Source organism: Aythya ferina (genome assembly GCF_964211825.1).
Source record: "Aythya ferina genome assembly, chromosome: 11".
Lineage (NCBI taxonomy): Eukaryota > Metazoa > Chordata > Aves > Anseriformes > Anatidae > Aythya > Aythya ferina.
Genome location: NC_140307.1, coordinates 401647 through 415383, shown reverse-complemented (window position 1 = coordinate 415383; position 13737 = coordinate 401647). Strand labels below are relative to the sequence as shown.

Below are 13737 nucleotides of genomic sequence, written 5' to 3'. Positions count from 1 at the left end.
AGCCGCAGCCCACGGGCTGCCAGCTGCGGGGGGCCGCTGCTCCGGGGCAGCGTATGGGAGCTGGGTCCCACCACCCTCCCACAGCACCCTGCCCTGCACCCAGCCCTGCAGCCGCAGGGACAGCGCCGTGGGGCTGCCCCACAGCAGGGGGGCAGTGGCGTTACCCCAGCGCAGGGCGCGGGGCTGCCCCACGGCACCGGCTGCAGCCCTGCCAAGCCTGCGGTCGCAGCCTCCCCGTGACCGGGCTCTCGCAGGGACGAGGTCAGGACAGCGCGGCCCCGGGCGTGCAGGCTCCGGCCGTGCTGACGGAGCAGCCATGTGGCACGGGCCCAGGGAAGGGCTGCCTTTGAACAAAGGAGGCATCCCTGGCCGGAGCCCAGCCCACACGCCCCGGGCTGCTGCCAGAGCAGCTCCCCCCGCAGCTGGGTGGCCCCAGGAGGGTCTGTGCGGGCTGGCCGGGCTGGCTGTGGGGGCCGGGGCCGGGCTCCAGCCAGCCCTGCGTGGGGAGCAGCGCGTGCAGGGGGCTGACTCCAGCATTTTGGGGCACCGAGAGCCCAGCCAGAGAAATAGCAAGGGTGCAGGGAGGGAAGGGGGGCTGTCTTTGCCCCCATACAGCAACCCCACACCTCACCCCCCCACCCGAGGGCCCAGGGGCTGCACAGAGGCAGCAGCTGCAGGGACCCCATCCCCACTGGCTAGGGGCAGCCAGGGCCACGCGGGGCAGGGCAGCACGGCCACCCCAGGGACGCGGCGTGACATCAGGCAGAGCAGATGGTGGTGCCTGGGGACATGGCACAGCTGAAAACACAAGTGGAACCTCCACAAAGGAGGACGGGGAGCCTGGAGGTGCAGGGCTGAGGCTGGCTGGCCCCGTGTCCCTGCCTGGCCCAGCGCTGGGCAGCAGCTTGGTGCTCACTCACAGCACAGCGCTGGCTCCCCACAGAGCTGGTGTTGCTGCCACAGCTCTGCCCACAGGCTGGGGGGGGATCAGCCCACTGGACCCCCGTGCTGGGGCACAGCCGCATGCCTGGCTCCCCTCACCCCTGTGGCTCAGCTCCTGTCCTGTGCCTCCCCCAGTGCCTGGCTGCTCCCACGCTGCCTGTCCCTGGGCTGAGCAGGGGCCCCCACTGCAGCCACCCCGAACACCAGCTCAGGCCCGTGGATCCCCATGGGCTCTGCTCACCGATGGCACCCGGCCAGCAGCCTCCAGCCATGTGCCACGGAGCAGCCACCTGCAGCCACGTGCTGCTGCAGAGCACCCAGAGCTGCACATCGCCGCCAGGGCCTCACGGCAACGCCTGCAGCCACACACGCTTGTACCTGGTGTCCTGCACCCACCGCGCAGCACCAACACCCCTGCTGCTGGGGCTGCCCCAGTATGGGGGCCGCAGGCTCTCTCCCCAGGCAGGGCCCCCAGCATCACCCATGCTGCAGGACCCCGCAGAGCCCCGCTGCCCACCGGCCCCGGGCTCTGCTGACCACCGTGCTGCTGGGGCGAGCGGCATCGTGCCGGGGACCCCCCACCCAGGGAACCCCCGGGATCCCCCGAGACCCCCCGCGCCTTGAGCTGGAGTCCCCCCCTGCTGCGCCCCGGGGCCGGGGCTGCCCCGGCTTCAGCCCCCCGAGGCAGGAGCAACGCCCGCCCCCTCCCGGCCCCCCGCCCCCGAGCCCCGGCCGGGCGGGACGGCGGCAGCGCTGCCGGTGGCGGAGCCGCGGGCGGGGGCGGCCGGGCGGGGCGGCCCTTTGTTGCGAGCGGCGGGCGGAGCAGCCGGAGCCGCCCCGGAGCCGCCCCGCGCCCCGCCGCGGGCGGGGAGCCCCGGAGCCGCCCCGCGCTGCAGGCGGGTCCCGCCGCGCCGCGCCCGGAGCCGGTAAGCGGCGGGGAGAGGGCGGCGGGGCGCGGGGGGGCGAGCGTGTGAGTGTGTGTGAGTGTGTGCTAGTGTGTGTGAGAGACGTTTGTGTGTGTGTGTGAGTGTGAGTGTGCAAGGGGGTGTGCACGGGAGGGGCGTGCGGGGGGATGTGCGCGCTGCTGGGGAGCCCTTGTGTGCGGGGGGAGGTGTGTACGTGCACCGGGTGTGCAAGGCTGCGGGCGGCCACTTGCACGGGGCTCCCACACGCTGTGTGTGTGCAGGGGCGGCCACTGCCCTGGGTTTGCCGCGGGGGTGGCAGAGGGCCTGTGTGTGTGTGTGCAGTGTGCGTGCAACGTGCGTGTGTATCCGTGTGTATATCGGTGTGTATCCGTGTGTATATCAGTGTGTATCCGTGTGTATATCAGTGTGTATCAGTGTGTATATTCGGTGTGTATATCGTGCAGCATGCGTGTGGCTGCGTGTGCAGGGAGCGGGAGCACTCAGGGCTACGTGTGAGGACGGCTGCCCGCCCCAGAGCGTGGGGCTGTGCTCACCGGGGGCGTTCCCAGGTGTGAGTGTTTGCAGGGTGGGGTGTGTGCCTCCCCTAATCCACCCTGCGTGTGTTTACATGTGTGTCGGCGCGCGGTACGCACGGTGCTTGCCCGAGGAAGTGTTCTGGACAGGCATCTCGGTTTCTTGTAAGGAGGCGTGTGCGCTCGCTCGGTGTCAGGTATGGGGCACGCGTGTGTGCTGCGTGTGCCACGTGTGTGTGTGTGTGCACAGTGCCGGGATGCCTGCAGGCTGCACGCGTGCTGCGTGTCCCAGGCGTGCCGGCTGCTCCCGGTGGTGTTAGGTACCTCTGCAGCCTCTGGGCTTGGGGGCACTGGGAAAGCGGGGGCCACACAGGTCGTGAGGTCAGGGGCCCCCTTTTCCCACAGGCAGCACCACAGGGAAGGGAGCTGCTGTGGGGTGGGGGGAGCGGGGCCAAAGAACACCAGCACTGGCCTAAACTCTGTGGGGCCAGGGGTGGCTGGGAAGGGGTCACACATCCCTGAGCCAGGCCCCCCTGTTTCCTGCACTCCCGGGAGCAGAAGTGCCTAGGCTCGGAGACCACCAGGTCCCAGCCCTCCAAGGGGTGCTCGGTGTCTCAACAAGCAGCTGGGGCTGAGCGTTGTGTCCCATGTGTCCTGCAGCCTCACAGGCCAGCAGCACGGAACAGCAGGCACACAGACCACACAGGAGAATGAGGTGAGGGAATGGGGGCACGGCTCCATTTTGTAGGGTCCGGAGGGCCCCTGCCACAGGGCCAAAGGTGATGCTGCAGGGCAGTGTGGGGCCAGCACCTAGACAAAGAGAGGGGACGTCCAGGTGGTGGGGCCAGATCTAGCTAGGGAGGCATGGGGCACAGGGACAGGCAGGTGGGAGCAGGGAGCAGGGCTGCAGCCCCTTGGGAGGCCCCCAGCTCGGGACGGGACACGGCCGGTGCCTGCGGAACAGGGAAGATGCCCAGGGACCCTGGGCCCCAGGGTGCCCCTCCTGCCCTGCGGCTGGAAGCTGCCGCAGCCCCTGGTCCTGAGCGGGGCCTCTTCCCCGCTGCCTGCCGGCGTGCAGCGAAGCAGAGCAGGCGTGCGTGCTCCTCGCTCCCCCCGCCGTGCTGACCACGGCTGTGCCGCCCCAGGCGGCCCCGCTCCAGCAGGACACGCGTCCTCCTCTGAGCTGCTGGCGCTGAGCAGCTGGGGCTGGGAGCATCTGTGCGTGAATCAGCAGGGCCGGCAGCGTGCACGGCTGCAGGTGTGCGTGCGAGCGCGCTCCCGCTCTGCCTGTGTGCGCGGCTGGGGGGAGGAGGGGGTCTTGCGAGGACGGCCTGGTGCTGTCTGGCAGCCGCCAGGAGGGAGCCGAGCTGGGGGCGTGCGCGCCGTGTGTAGGCTGTGTGTAAGCACGGCTGGAGTCTCCAAGCGGGGGACGTGCCTGTGCCGTGCCCGTGCCGGGGCAGGTTGATGAGCAGGGTTTGAGCACGCAGGCAGCGGCGGCGGGGTGGCCCTGGCCCCAGCTCCTCGCAGGCAGCAGCACGGCTCTGCGCCGCCTTCCCAGCCACCTGCGGGAGCAGGGCGGAGGGCTTCAGCGTGGGAATTTGGTGCAAAAACCACCAGCGTGCCTGCCAGTTGACCCTAGGCCACGGGTTTTGGTGCTGCCCGGGCCCAACACCCCGAGCAATTTCCCCATCCCTAACCGCTGTTGCAGGTGGAGGGGCGGGAGGGCTGGCAGGGCGGCCGCACATGTGCGTGCAGGTACGGGCAGAGCCGCGCAGGGCACGCAGGCACGCACATGCCCGCCCGGCCGCTGCGCCTGCGCGCCGAGCGAGGGGCACGGTGCTGCAGGGTGCCCCTCGCGCTGCCCCGCGCTGGCAGCCTGCGTGGGCAGGCGGAGGAGATAAATGGGAGTTTGTCGTAAACAGGCCGGGCTGCCAGCAGCGGGCTGGGGAGCTGTTCCAGGCTCGCCGCCGGCAGGCGCTTAAAGGCGCAGGCTCTGGACTCGCCCCGCTGCCCTGCTCCTGCCCGGCCAGGCAGCCTGCACCGGGGCACCCTGCCTGCCCTGCCCGGCCAGTCCTGCCCACCCTGCCCACCCTGCCCTGCCTGCCTGGCCTGAAAGCGGCCGTCCTCCCCCCGGGGGTTCCCACTGCTGCGTGCCGTCACGCCAGGGGGTTGGCACTGCGCTCCCGTGGCCACGCGCAGGCAATGCTCAGGTCCCCAGAGCCCCCGCGGGGATCCCCGGGGTTGCAGCAGGCAGGGGGGGCATCGCTGCAGGGGCGAGCGTCCGCCCTCCCACCCCACGCAGCGTGATGCTGCCCAGCCCTGTGACGCAGAATCACGGCCCTGTCTGTGGCGCTTCCCGGGCAAAGGGTGCTGATAAGGCAGGTGGGGTACAGCCCCGGCCCGTGCCCAGGAAGGGACCGCGGCCACAGCGGGAGCGGGGATGGAGCTGAGCCAAGGAGGGAGGCAGGGGCCCCGCTGGTAGCCCCAGGCACTGGGAGCCCCGTTCGGCCCTGGAGTGGGCACCCTCCGGCCATGTCCCACTGGCAGAGCGTGGAAGCGGGGTACGGCCCTGCCAGGATTTTGGGGTACCTCCCGGGCAGGGGGCTCGCATGAGGGCCCCTGCCAGTGGGGGGGCGATGGCCCAGGGGTGCAGGGCTGGGGCTGGCCCAGCGGGCAGCCAGGGGCTCTGCCCCAGGCATAGGAGCGAAGTGGCTGGGCGGGCCTCGACCCCGGGAGGGCTGCCGAGCAGAGACCCTTTTCCCTTTCCCCCCCGTTGCCATGGCAAAATAAGCAGCTGTCATTAATAACGCATTTCCATGGCAACCGCTGGACGAGCGCGGCGGTTCTCTGGGGGTCTGCGTGTGCTTTTGTGAGGGGGTGGCGAGCCCCCCCCCGCCACACACGGCCCCGCACACCGCGGGGCTGGGAGCGGGTCCCGCTGGGCAGCCTGCCCCCGGGGGCGGCCCGTCGGGGGGGCAGCGCCCCTGCCCGGTGCTGCCCGGAGCCGCCCCCCGCGGACACCGGCGGGCGGGAGCTTTGCCCCGGGGATGCTGCGGCCCCGGCAGGGCAGCGGGCGCCGGGATGTGCCGGGAGCGCGGGCGGGCGGCCCCGGGGCGCAGCCGGGGAAGCTGGCGGCACGGTGCCGGTGCCGGTGCCGGTGCCCCCTCCCCGGGGGGCGGCGGTGCCCAGCAGCGGGTCCCGGCGGGGCGGGGAAGGCTCCGCGGGGCTGGGCTCGGCTGGGCAGGGCTGGACTGGGCGCTGCGCCCGGTGCCGGTGCCCGAGCGGGCGGGGAGCCCCGCGGGCCGGGGCGGGCCGGGGCGGGCGGGGGGCGGTGCCCGGTGCCGAGCCGAGCCGAGCCGTGCCGCTCAGCCCCTCTCTCCCCACAGGTCTGCAGCGCCCGGGGCGGCTTCGCGGGACGCCGCGGAGGCCCGGCCCGGCCCGGCTCGGCTCGGCCCGGCTCGGCTCGCCATGGCTCCGCGCCCGGCGCTGCCCGTCCTGGCGCACTCGGTGCTGGCGGCGCTGCTGCTCTCGGCGGCGCAGGAGCCGGTGCCGCGGGTCAGCCTGCCCTACGGTGAGTGTCCGACGGGGCTGCGCGGGGGGGACGGGCGGGGCGGGCCCGGGGGCTGGCCGGGCACCCCCCTGCCGGCACCCCCGGGACCCCGTCCGGGAGCGCGGGGGGGAGCCCCGGCGGCGGGGCTGCCCCGAGCATCTCGCCGTGCCCGACGGCCGCCCCTGGGGGGCGCGGGCTGCCCCCGCCCGCTCGGCCGGGACCGGGACCGGGACAGGGGTTGGCCTCCCCCGGCCGTGGGACGGAGCCGGCCCCGCCGCCCCGGCGTGGAAACGCCTTGTGACAGCCCGCGGGGTGCTGAGCCTGCACAGCTCCCTCCCAGCCAGCCCGGCAAGCCGGGGCTCGCTGCGCTCCGGGGGCTGCCGGCAGCGTGGACACACGGGGAGCAGCAGGGGCTGCATGGCAGGGATGGGGCAGAGCCCCCGGGCTGCTGGCACAGCGGTCAGGGAGCATGGAGCTGGGGCAGGGTGCTCTTGACCCCTGCGCATGAGGTGCATGAGTGTGGGAGGGGGCGAGCTGGCCACAGGGGTTCTGCACGTTGGCACTCCGTGCAGCTCCAGCCCTGCCACGGCAGCCAGGGTGCCTGCAGGACCCCCCTCACAGCTGGGGGTGTGCGCAGCCCCTCGCTGTGCCCAGCCCCAGGTGCTCTGGGACCCCCTGGCCCTGGACTGGGCTGGGGAAGGGGCTGGGGAGGGGTGGCCCAGGGCAAGTGGGGTCCTGGCAGGCAGAGCCCCCCCTCGCCCTGCAGAGTCCCTCCTGGCTGCTGCCTGGGGCCATGTGCCACCGGCTGACATCGGGGGGGTCAGCATCCTGCTCCTGGGGGCACCTCGGGTTGGCACCAGCAGCCACAGGCCCAGCTCCATCAGCCGGCACTGAGGCTGTGGCGTGGGCAGCCCACAAGTGTTGAGGCTCGCTGGGCTCCCAGAGGTGGCTAAATCCAGCTGCCGTTGGCGAGCGGTGCCTGTCCCACGCTGGCTCCCGGCTGGGGACAGCTGGGGAGGGCGCGGTGGCTTTGGGTCAGGATGGTTCTGGCACAGGAGCGCTCTCTGGCTCCGTGCGCTGTGGTTCATTGGCGTGGACGTGGCCCTGCCACGTGCTCCCGTGACCGCCGGCCACAGTTGTGGTGGCACCAGCAGATCTGGGACCTGCTGAGTGGGTTGGGATGGATGGGAGCCCCCGGAGCCAGCGGGACAGCCCAGCTCGGCTCCGTGCCTTGCCACACCGTGCCGTGCCACACCGTGCCTGCACAGACCGGTTCTGGCCCAGCTCTGCCCTCCTGCAGAGGCTGTTTTGGCAGAGGCTGCAGCCTGGGCTCGGGGCTGTGGGGAGAACCTAGGGGGCCCGACCTAGATCCCCCCGGTGCCATTGCAGGAGCAGGCAGGGGGTGCCTGCAGCGTCGTGCATCCGAAAGTGGCTCCTGTGTGGGGCTTGCGGTTGGCAGGGGGGAGGAGCAGGCGAGCTGCTCCCCTTGAGCGGCTGGATGTGCCTCCAGCAGGTTTGTCTGGAAGAAGCAGGTCTTGTCCTAACAGGTCCCCCTGGCAGCCAGCACAGGCTCCAGAGCTCCCAGGCTGGGAGAGCTCTGCGGGGTGCAGGGGCTGCTGCTGCCCCTCTGCTGGCTGCGCTGCACCTGCCACGGGTGGTGTAGCCCTGAGACCCAGGCACGGGACCCCCTGGCAGGATGCAGCTCCCCGGGACATCCTTCCCTCCGTGCTGCCACAAGGGAGGCAGCGTCAGAGGGCAGGCACTGGGCCAGGTGCCCTGGACTGTGCCCAGGCTGCCGGGATCAGGGAAGGGCTGTGCCGTGCAGCTCCACGCCGTGCCGTGCCTCCTGGGGAGGGAGTCCAGGGTGCTTGTCAGGCGCAGCAGGTGGGGATCGGGGTTGGGAGTGCTGTGTCCCTGTGGGGCTCTCTTGTGCCCCCCCGTGCCGTGGTGGCAGCAGCAGAGCAGGGAGAGGAGCAGGGCCCTGCCCCGGCAGCTCTGCCAGCACCCGAGCGCACCGGACAGAGTCCGTGCGGTGGCTGGCACTGAGCTGGGGGCCGGGCAGGTCGGGGCATCCCCGGGGAGCTGTGGGTCAGGGGTGAGGGAGTTGGCAGCGTGAGTCAGCCCGACGTGTCCCACTGACACAGCCAGGCCGTCTGAATCAGAGGGCTGCTGGCGCGAGAGGAAGGGCTTCCGGGGCAAGGCCACCCACGCGGGACAGGCGCTCGCCTGACTCAGACGCTGCCTCTGCCCGGGGCCGGAGCGGGCAGCGGCTGGGGCAGTGCCAGGGGGGCTCTGCGGGCGGGGGTCCCCCCAGGGCTGGCCGCAGGGCCGAGCCCCGAGGGGCTGTGCTGCCCTGTGCTGGGCAGAGTGCCTGCAGCGCTGTGCGCCCCGGGGCTGTCCCCGGGGGCCAGGATGCTGCAGCCCGTGCTCCCAGCAGTACAGACATTGCAGCCGTTGGTGGTTTTCCGGGTGTACAGAAGGATGTGGTTCAGCCAGCGCAGCCCATGCTGCCAGCTCCCTCAGCGAGGGGCGAGGGGAGCTGCCCCCTCTCAAAGTCTGCTGCTTTCTGCCTCGAGTCACGGCCGCAGCGGGGGTCGGTGTGGTGCGCGCAGCCCGGAGCAGCGTGCGCGGTGCTGATCCCTCGCTCTTCCCCCGCAGACTCTGCCGAGCGGGTCGTGCAGCGCTTCACGGTGCCCGGCGTGTCCAACTACACGGCGCTGCTGCTGAGCCCGGACGGCGGCACCCTCTACCTGGGGGCACGCGAGGTGCTCTTCGCCGTCAACACCAGCCACTTCCAGCCCGGAGCCCCAGCCCGCAGGGTGAGCCCGTGCAGAGCCCCCTAGGACCACGGAGCCCCGGGGAGGGCTGGGGGCACCGAGCCCAAGTTTGGCACGGGTTCTGTGCAAGACCTGCTGCTTTTTGCAGCCAGTTGGGACAGTGAGGAGGCTGCTGCCCCTGCTGTGCTGGCAGCGGGTGCTCAGCCCCAAGCGGCTGCTGCTCCTCGTGGGATGGAGCCAAGGGAGGACAGCGGTGCTGGGGCTGAGCTCTGCCAGCCCCAGGAGGGGTGTCAGGGGGCCAGCCGGTGACAGGGGCTCCCAGTGACTGTCCCCTCTCTGCAGCTGCTGTGGGGTGCGGATGAGGAGAAGAAGAGGCAGTGTGTGTTCAAGGGCAAGGACCCCCAGGTGAGCCCAGCAGGTCGTGCTGCCGGGGGCAGGCAGTGCCCCGTGCGCCGCACCTGCAGGCGTGGTGGCTGAGCCCTGTCCTCCCCCTGCAGAGGGACTGTCACAACTACATCAAGATGCTGCTGCAGCTGAACAGCACCCACCTCTACACCTGCGGGACCTGCGCCTTCAGCCCCGCCTGCGCCTACATTGTGAGCATGGGGAGGGTGCCGGGGGGCCCTGCGGGGCCACAAGTCCCCGGGGTGGGAGGTGGGCACCGTGCTGTGCTCACAGCCCCGTCCCCGTGCAGAACGTGCAGCGCTTCAGCCTGGAGCGAGATGCGTCGGGAAGGGTGCTGCTGGAAGACGGGAAGGGACGCTGCCCCTTCGACCCCGAGTACCGGTCCACCGCCGTCATGGTCGGTAAGGCACGCGCTCCCCCGGCCTCTGCGGTGGGACGAACCCCGGCCGGGCACGGGCAGCCCCGGTGGGAGCGGGTCCGTGTCCGTGCCGGGTCCCAGCAGGAGCCTCTCCCTGGCAGACGGCGAGCTCTATGCCGGCACCGTCAGCAACTTCCAGGGCAACGAGCCCACCATCTACCGCAGCCAGGAGAGCCGCATCGCCCTCAAGACGGAGAACTCCCTCAACTGGCTGCAGGGTGAGGGGGGCCGGGACAGACGTCAGGTCGTCGGCCCTGGGCTGGGGAGGAGCGGGGACGGGGACGGGGACGGGGTGGTGCTGAAGGCGCCTGTGCCCCCAGACCCAGTCTTCGTGGGCTCAGCCTACCTGCGGGAGAGCCTGCCTGCCGGCAACCCCGAGGGCGACGACGACAAGGTGTACTTCTTCTTCAGCGAGACTGGCAAGGAGTTCGACTACTTCGAGAACACCATCGTCTCACGCATCGCACGCGTGTGCAAGGTGAGCGCGGGGCAGCGGGGGCACACGTGGGGAGGATGTGCCCAGGGTGTCGCTGATGCGGGGCAGGAGGAGGGATGTGGGACCCCCCTGCACGTGTCCGTCCCTGGGAAGGGACCAGCACCTGCGGGAGAGCCCTCCGGGGCAGTCACAGCTCCACAGTGCCCAGCCCCGCTCACGCTTGTTGCTGCTGTTTGCCCCACGGGTAGCAGCAGCCCCTCCCTGCCTCCTGTGCCCCCCGATGTAGGGGACACAAACCCATTCTCCTCCTGGACTGCATTTCCCTTCTGTGCACGCTGCTTTGCTCGTGCCTCCCCAGCTCTGGGGCTGCTCTGGCCAGAGCCTCAGCACTGCCGCATGGACAGACAGAGCCCCTGTCCCCTCAGCCAGCCCGGGGGCTCTGCAGCATGGGGGTGTCCCCGTGGGGCTCCCCCGTGGGGCAGCGGAGCCATCGTGCCCTGCCCTGACCCCCGGTGCCTGCACAGGGGGACCAGGGCGGGGAGCGGGTGCTGCAGAGGCGGTGGACGACCTTCCTGAAGGCACAGCTGCTGTGCTCGCACCCCGAGGACGGCTTCCCCTTCAACGTGCTGCAGGACGTCTTCGTGCTCACGCCCGGGGAGCTGCGCTGGAGGGAGACGGTCTTCTACGGGGTCTTCACCTCGCAGTGGTGAGCGGCGCGGGGGCCACGGGGGGCAGCGGGGTCGGTTCTCGCCCCCCCCTGGGTTCCCAGAGGCAGGTGAGGCTCAGCGGAGCCGCGGTGCCTGATCCTGCCGTGGGCTTCACCTCTCCCCAGGAACAAGGGTGGCCTGGGCAGCTCGGCGGTGTGCGCCTTCCCCATCCGCAGCGTGCAGAGGGCCTTCAGCGGGCTCTACAAGGAGGTGAACCGCGAGACACAGCAGTGGTACACGGACACCAGCCCCGTGCCGGAGCCCCGTCCAGGCACGGTACGTGCCCCTGGGCACAATAACTGCAGGATGGGGTGGCCCCTCGCCCGCCCCCACCTCCGTCCTGGCTCCTGGCAGTGGCAGCAGGGCCACCCGCTGCCCACACCCCGGCTGACCCCCATCTCCCTCCCCAGTGCATCACCAGCCACACGCGGCACATGAAGATCAACTCGTCCCTCCAGATGCCGGACCGGGTGCTGAACTTCATCAAGGACCATTTCCTGATGGACAGCCCCGTCCGGAGCCAGCCCCTGCTGCTGCAGAGCCGCCTGCGCTACCAGCAGATCGGCGTCCACCGCGCGCAGGGCCTCCACGGCACCTACGACGTCCTCTTCCTGGGCACGGGTGGGTGCAGCCGGGGGCTGGATGGGATGGGATGGGATGGGATGGGATGGGATGGGATGGGATGGGATGGGATGGGATGGGATGGGATGGGATGGGATGGGATGGGCACTGCGTGTCCTCAGCCCCACTCAGCACAGCCCTTGTGTTCGCAGATGACGGCCGCTTGCACAAGGCTGTGCATGTGAACCACAGGGTGCACATCATCGAGGAGATCCACCTCTTCCCCGCCGGGCAGCCCGTTCTGCAGCTGCTGCTGGACCACGACCAGGCAGGGGCCGGGCACGGGCGCTGTGGGGTTGGAGCAAGGGGAGGTGTTGCGAGGGGCAGGGATCTGCTCGTGGTTTGGGGATCCCTTTCTCCCTCCTTGCCAGGCCCCCGCTGTGCTGGGAGCTGTGACTCCGAGCCCAAGGCTGGGGAGCCCCGGGGGGCTGGGATCCGGCCCTGCTGCAGGTGTTGGGGCCGGGGCCGTGACGCTGCCCCCCTCCTGCCTCCCCACTGCAGGGCCTGGTGTACGCAGCCTCCTACACGGTGGTGGCTCAGGTGCCCTTTGCCAACTGCAGCCTGTACCGCAGCTGCGGCGAGTGCGTGCTGGCGCGGGACCCCTTCTGCGCCTGGAGCCGGGGCGCCTGCCGCAGCACTGCCCTGCACCCTTCGGCGCACCCCCAGTAAGTGCTGCGCCCCGGGAAGAGCTGCACCCAGCCCCCTGCAGCCCCCAGTGCCTCACCCCCTTCCTCTGCCCCAGGCTCTGGGCCCAGGACATCGAAGGCGCTGACACGGAGCGGCTCTGCCAGTCGGCCAACGTGTCCCAGCCCCGTCCCCGCATCCTTCTGACCCCAGGTGAGATGCTGCCGGGGCGCTGCGCTGGGGCAGGGGCTGCTGCCGGCCCCAGGCCCCCGCTTGCCCCCCCCGGCTCCCCCAGCAGCAGGGTCCCGCGGCCTCGCTGACGTCCCCGCGGGTTGTCTCCCCGCAGCCTCGCACACCCCGTGCCAGCAGATCCAGCTGCCTCCTAACGCGGTGCGCCCGCTGCCCTGCCGCCTGCTCTCCAACCTGGCCTCGCGGCGCTGGCTGCACAACGGAGCCCCCGTCAACGCCTCCTACCTGGTGCTGCCCGAGGGGGCCCTCATCCTGGTGGGCAGCCCCGAGCGCGCAGGCACCTACGAGTGCTGGTCGCTGGAGGAAGGCTTCCGCAAGCTGATGGCCAGCTACTGCGTGGGCGTGCAGGAGCTGACCCACGGGCCCCTGGAGGCCGGCAGCAAGGTGTCCGCCGGCCGGGATGCGCTGGAGGCCGTCAGCACCTCGCGGAGCACCTCGGCAGTGGGCAGTGCCGCAGCCCGGCTGGAGGGCAAGACCTACTGGACCGAGTTCCTGGTGATGTGCGTGCTCTTCGCCACGGCTGTGCTCGTGCTAGCCCTCTTCCTCCTGCACCGGCACCGCGACGGCATGAAAGCCTTGCTGGAGCCCGCAGACCCCGGCCGGCACCAGAAGCCGCCCCGCAAGCCGGTGGAGAGCCTGCCCCTGAACGGCAGCAGCCTGCCCAGCGCCGTGCCCGAGCACAAGGGCTACCAGGCCCTGCAGGACAACTACATCGTCAGCACCCCCGTGCACGAGCCCCCGGGCACCACGCGCACCTTCTCCGAGTCGGAGAAGAGGCCCCTCCACGTCCGGGACAGCTTCGTGGAGGTGTCTCCAGCCTGCCAAAGACCCCGGGTGCGCCTGGGCTCTGAGATCCAGGACTCGGTGGTGTGACGGGGGCTGAGAGCCCAGCCCCCTTGCGCACGACTGCCTCTGCTCTGCTGAGCCTCGCCGGCCCGCGGTGCCGCGGCTGGGATCGGTGTTCGTCTGTGTGTGCATGCCCGGAGCCCGCGCCCGCCACGCCACGTGCTCAGCTGCCGGGGCCCCCCGGGGGCTGCCCGGGCACCACCTCAGCTCCAACCCCACGCCCTGGGATGGGTCTAGGGGCTCCCAGCGTGGAGGGGCATCGCGTGCCTTCCAGGGACGGGCGGGATTCCGCCCGCATCCCTGCCGCGGGACGGACACGGTGCCCGGCACGGGCTGCCGGCGCAGCCCAGGACCCGTCTATGCAGAGGGCGGGGGGGGTCGGCCGCAGCCCCCCCAAACCCTGACTCACTGTGACGTCCCGCTGCGGGACTCAGAGCCACGCATGCGGCCGGGTGGTGCCAGAGCGCAGCGGCCCCGCGGCATGTGCTGTGTGTCCGTGCTTGGATCGGTTTTAATATGTTGAAAATGTGAATTGTGTCCTGGGGAGGGGGGGGGGGGGGGCAGCAGGCAGCGGAGCCCACCCCGTGCAGGGCTGGCAGGGCCCGGGCCCCTCGCCCCTGCACTCCCCAATGTGCGTGTGCAGAAACGTCTGTGGTTTTTACATAAAGTTCTGGTGTCTCCTTTGTACGCGTGTGTGCTGCTGCGGCTGGCAGGACTGGGGGCC

At 71.4% G+C, this 13737-nt stretch overlaps 1 protein-coding gene across 3 annotated transcripts; it reads left to right on the top strand.

Annotated features, from left to right (window-relative positions):
• The first annotated feature begins 1740 nt into the window (after positions 1-1740).
• Positions 1741-13700, top strand: SEMA4B (semaphorin 4B). 3 transcript variants are annotated; one of them, XM_084531752.1, is made up of 15 exons: positions 1741-1868; positions 5767-5951; positions 8589-8749; positions 9050-9112; positions 9205-9303; positions 9402-9513; positions 9632-9748; positions 9851-10008; positions 10491-10672; positions 10799-10949; positions 11084-11294; positions 11447-11562; positions 11796-11959; positions 12037-12131; positions 12265-13700. In XM_084531752.1, exons 2-15 carry the CDS (start codon positions 5849-5851, stop codon positions 13038-13040), a joined length of 2508 nt encoding a protein of 835 aa, XP_084387878.1. In that variant the 5' UTR covers positions 1741-1868; positions 5767-5848; the 3' UTR covers positions 13041-13700. The 3 variants fall into 3 exon arrangements, with proteins under 3 accessions (XP_084387878.1, XP_084387879.1, XP_084387877.1); XM_084531753.1 differs by lacking the exon at positions 1741-1868 and adding an exon at positions 2302-2577; XM_084531751.1 differs by lacking the exon at positions 1741-1868 and adding an exon at positions 4865-4941.
• Positions 13701-13737: the final 37 nt, after the last annotated feature.

Excerpts from the sequence above, each read along its gene's own strand:
- SEMA4B (XM_084531751.1), top strand. The coding sequence starts at position 4,913 with ATGTCCCACTGGCAGAGCGTGGAAGCGGG. Across the intron at positions 9,304-9,401 it reads GCCCCGCCTGCGCCTACATT|AACGTGCAGCGCTTCAGCCT; the intron begins GTGAGCATGGGG and ends GTCCCCGTGCAG. Across the intron at positions 9,749-9,850 it reads CTCCCTCAACTGGCTGCAGG|ACCCAGTCTTCGTGGGCTCA; the intron begins GTGAGGGGGGCC and ends CTGTGCCCCCAG.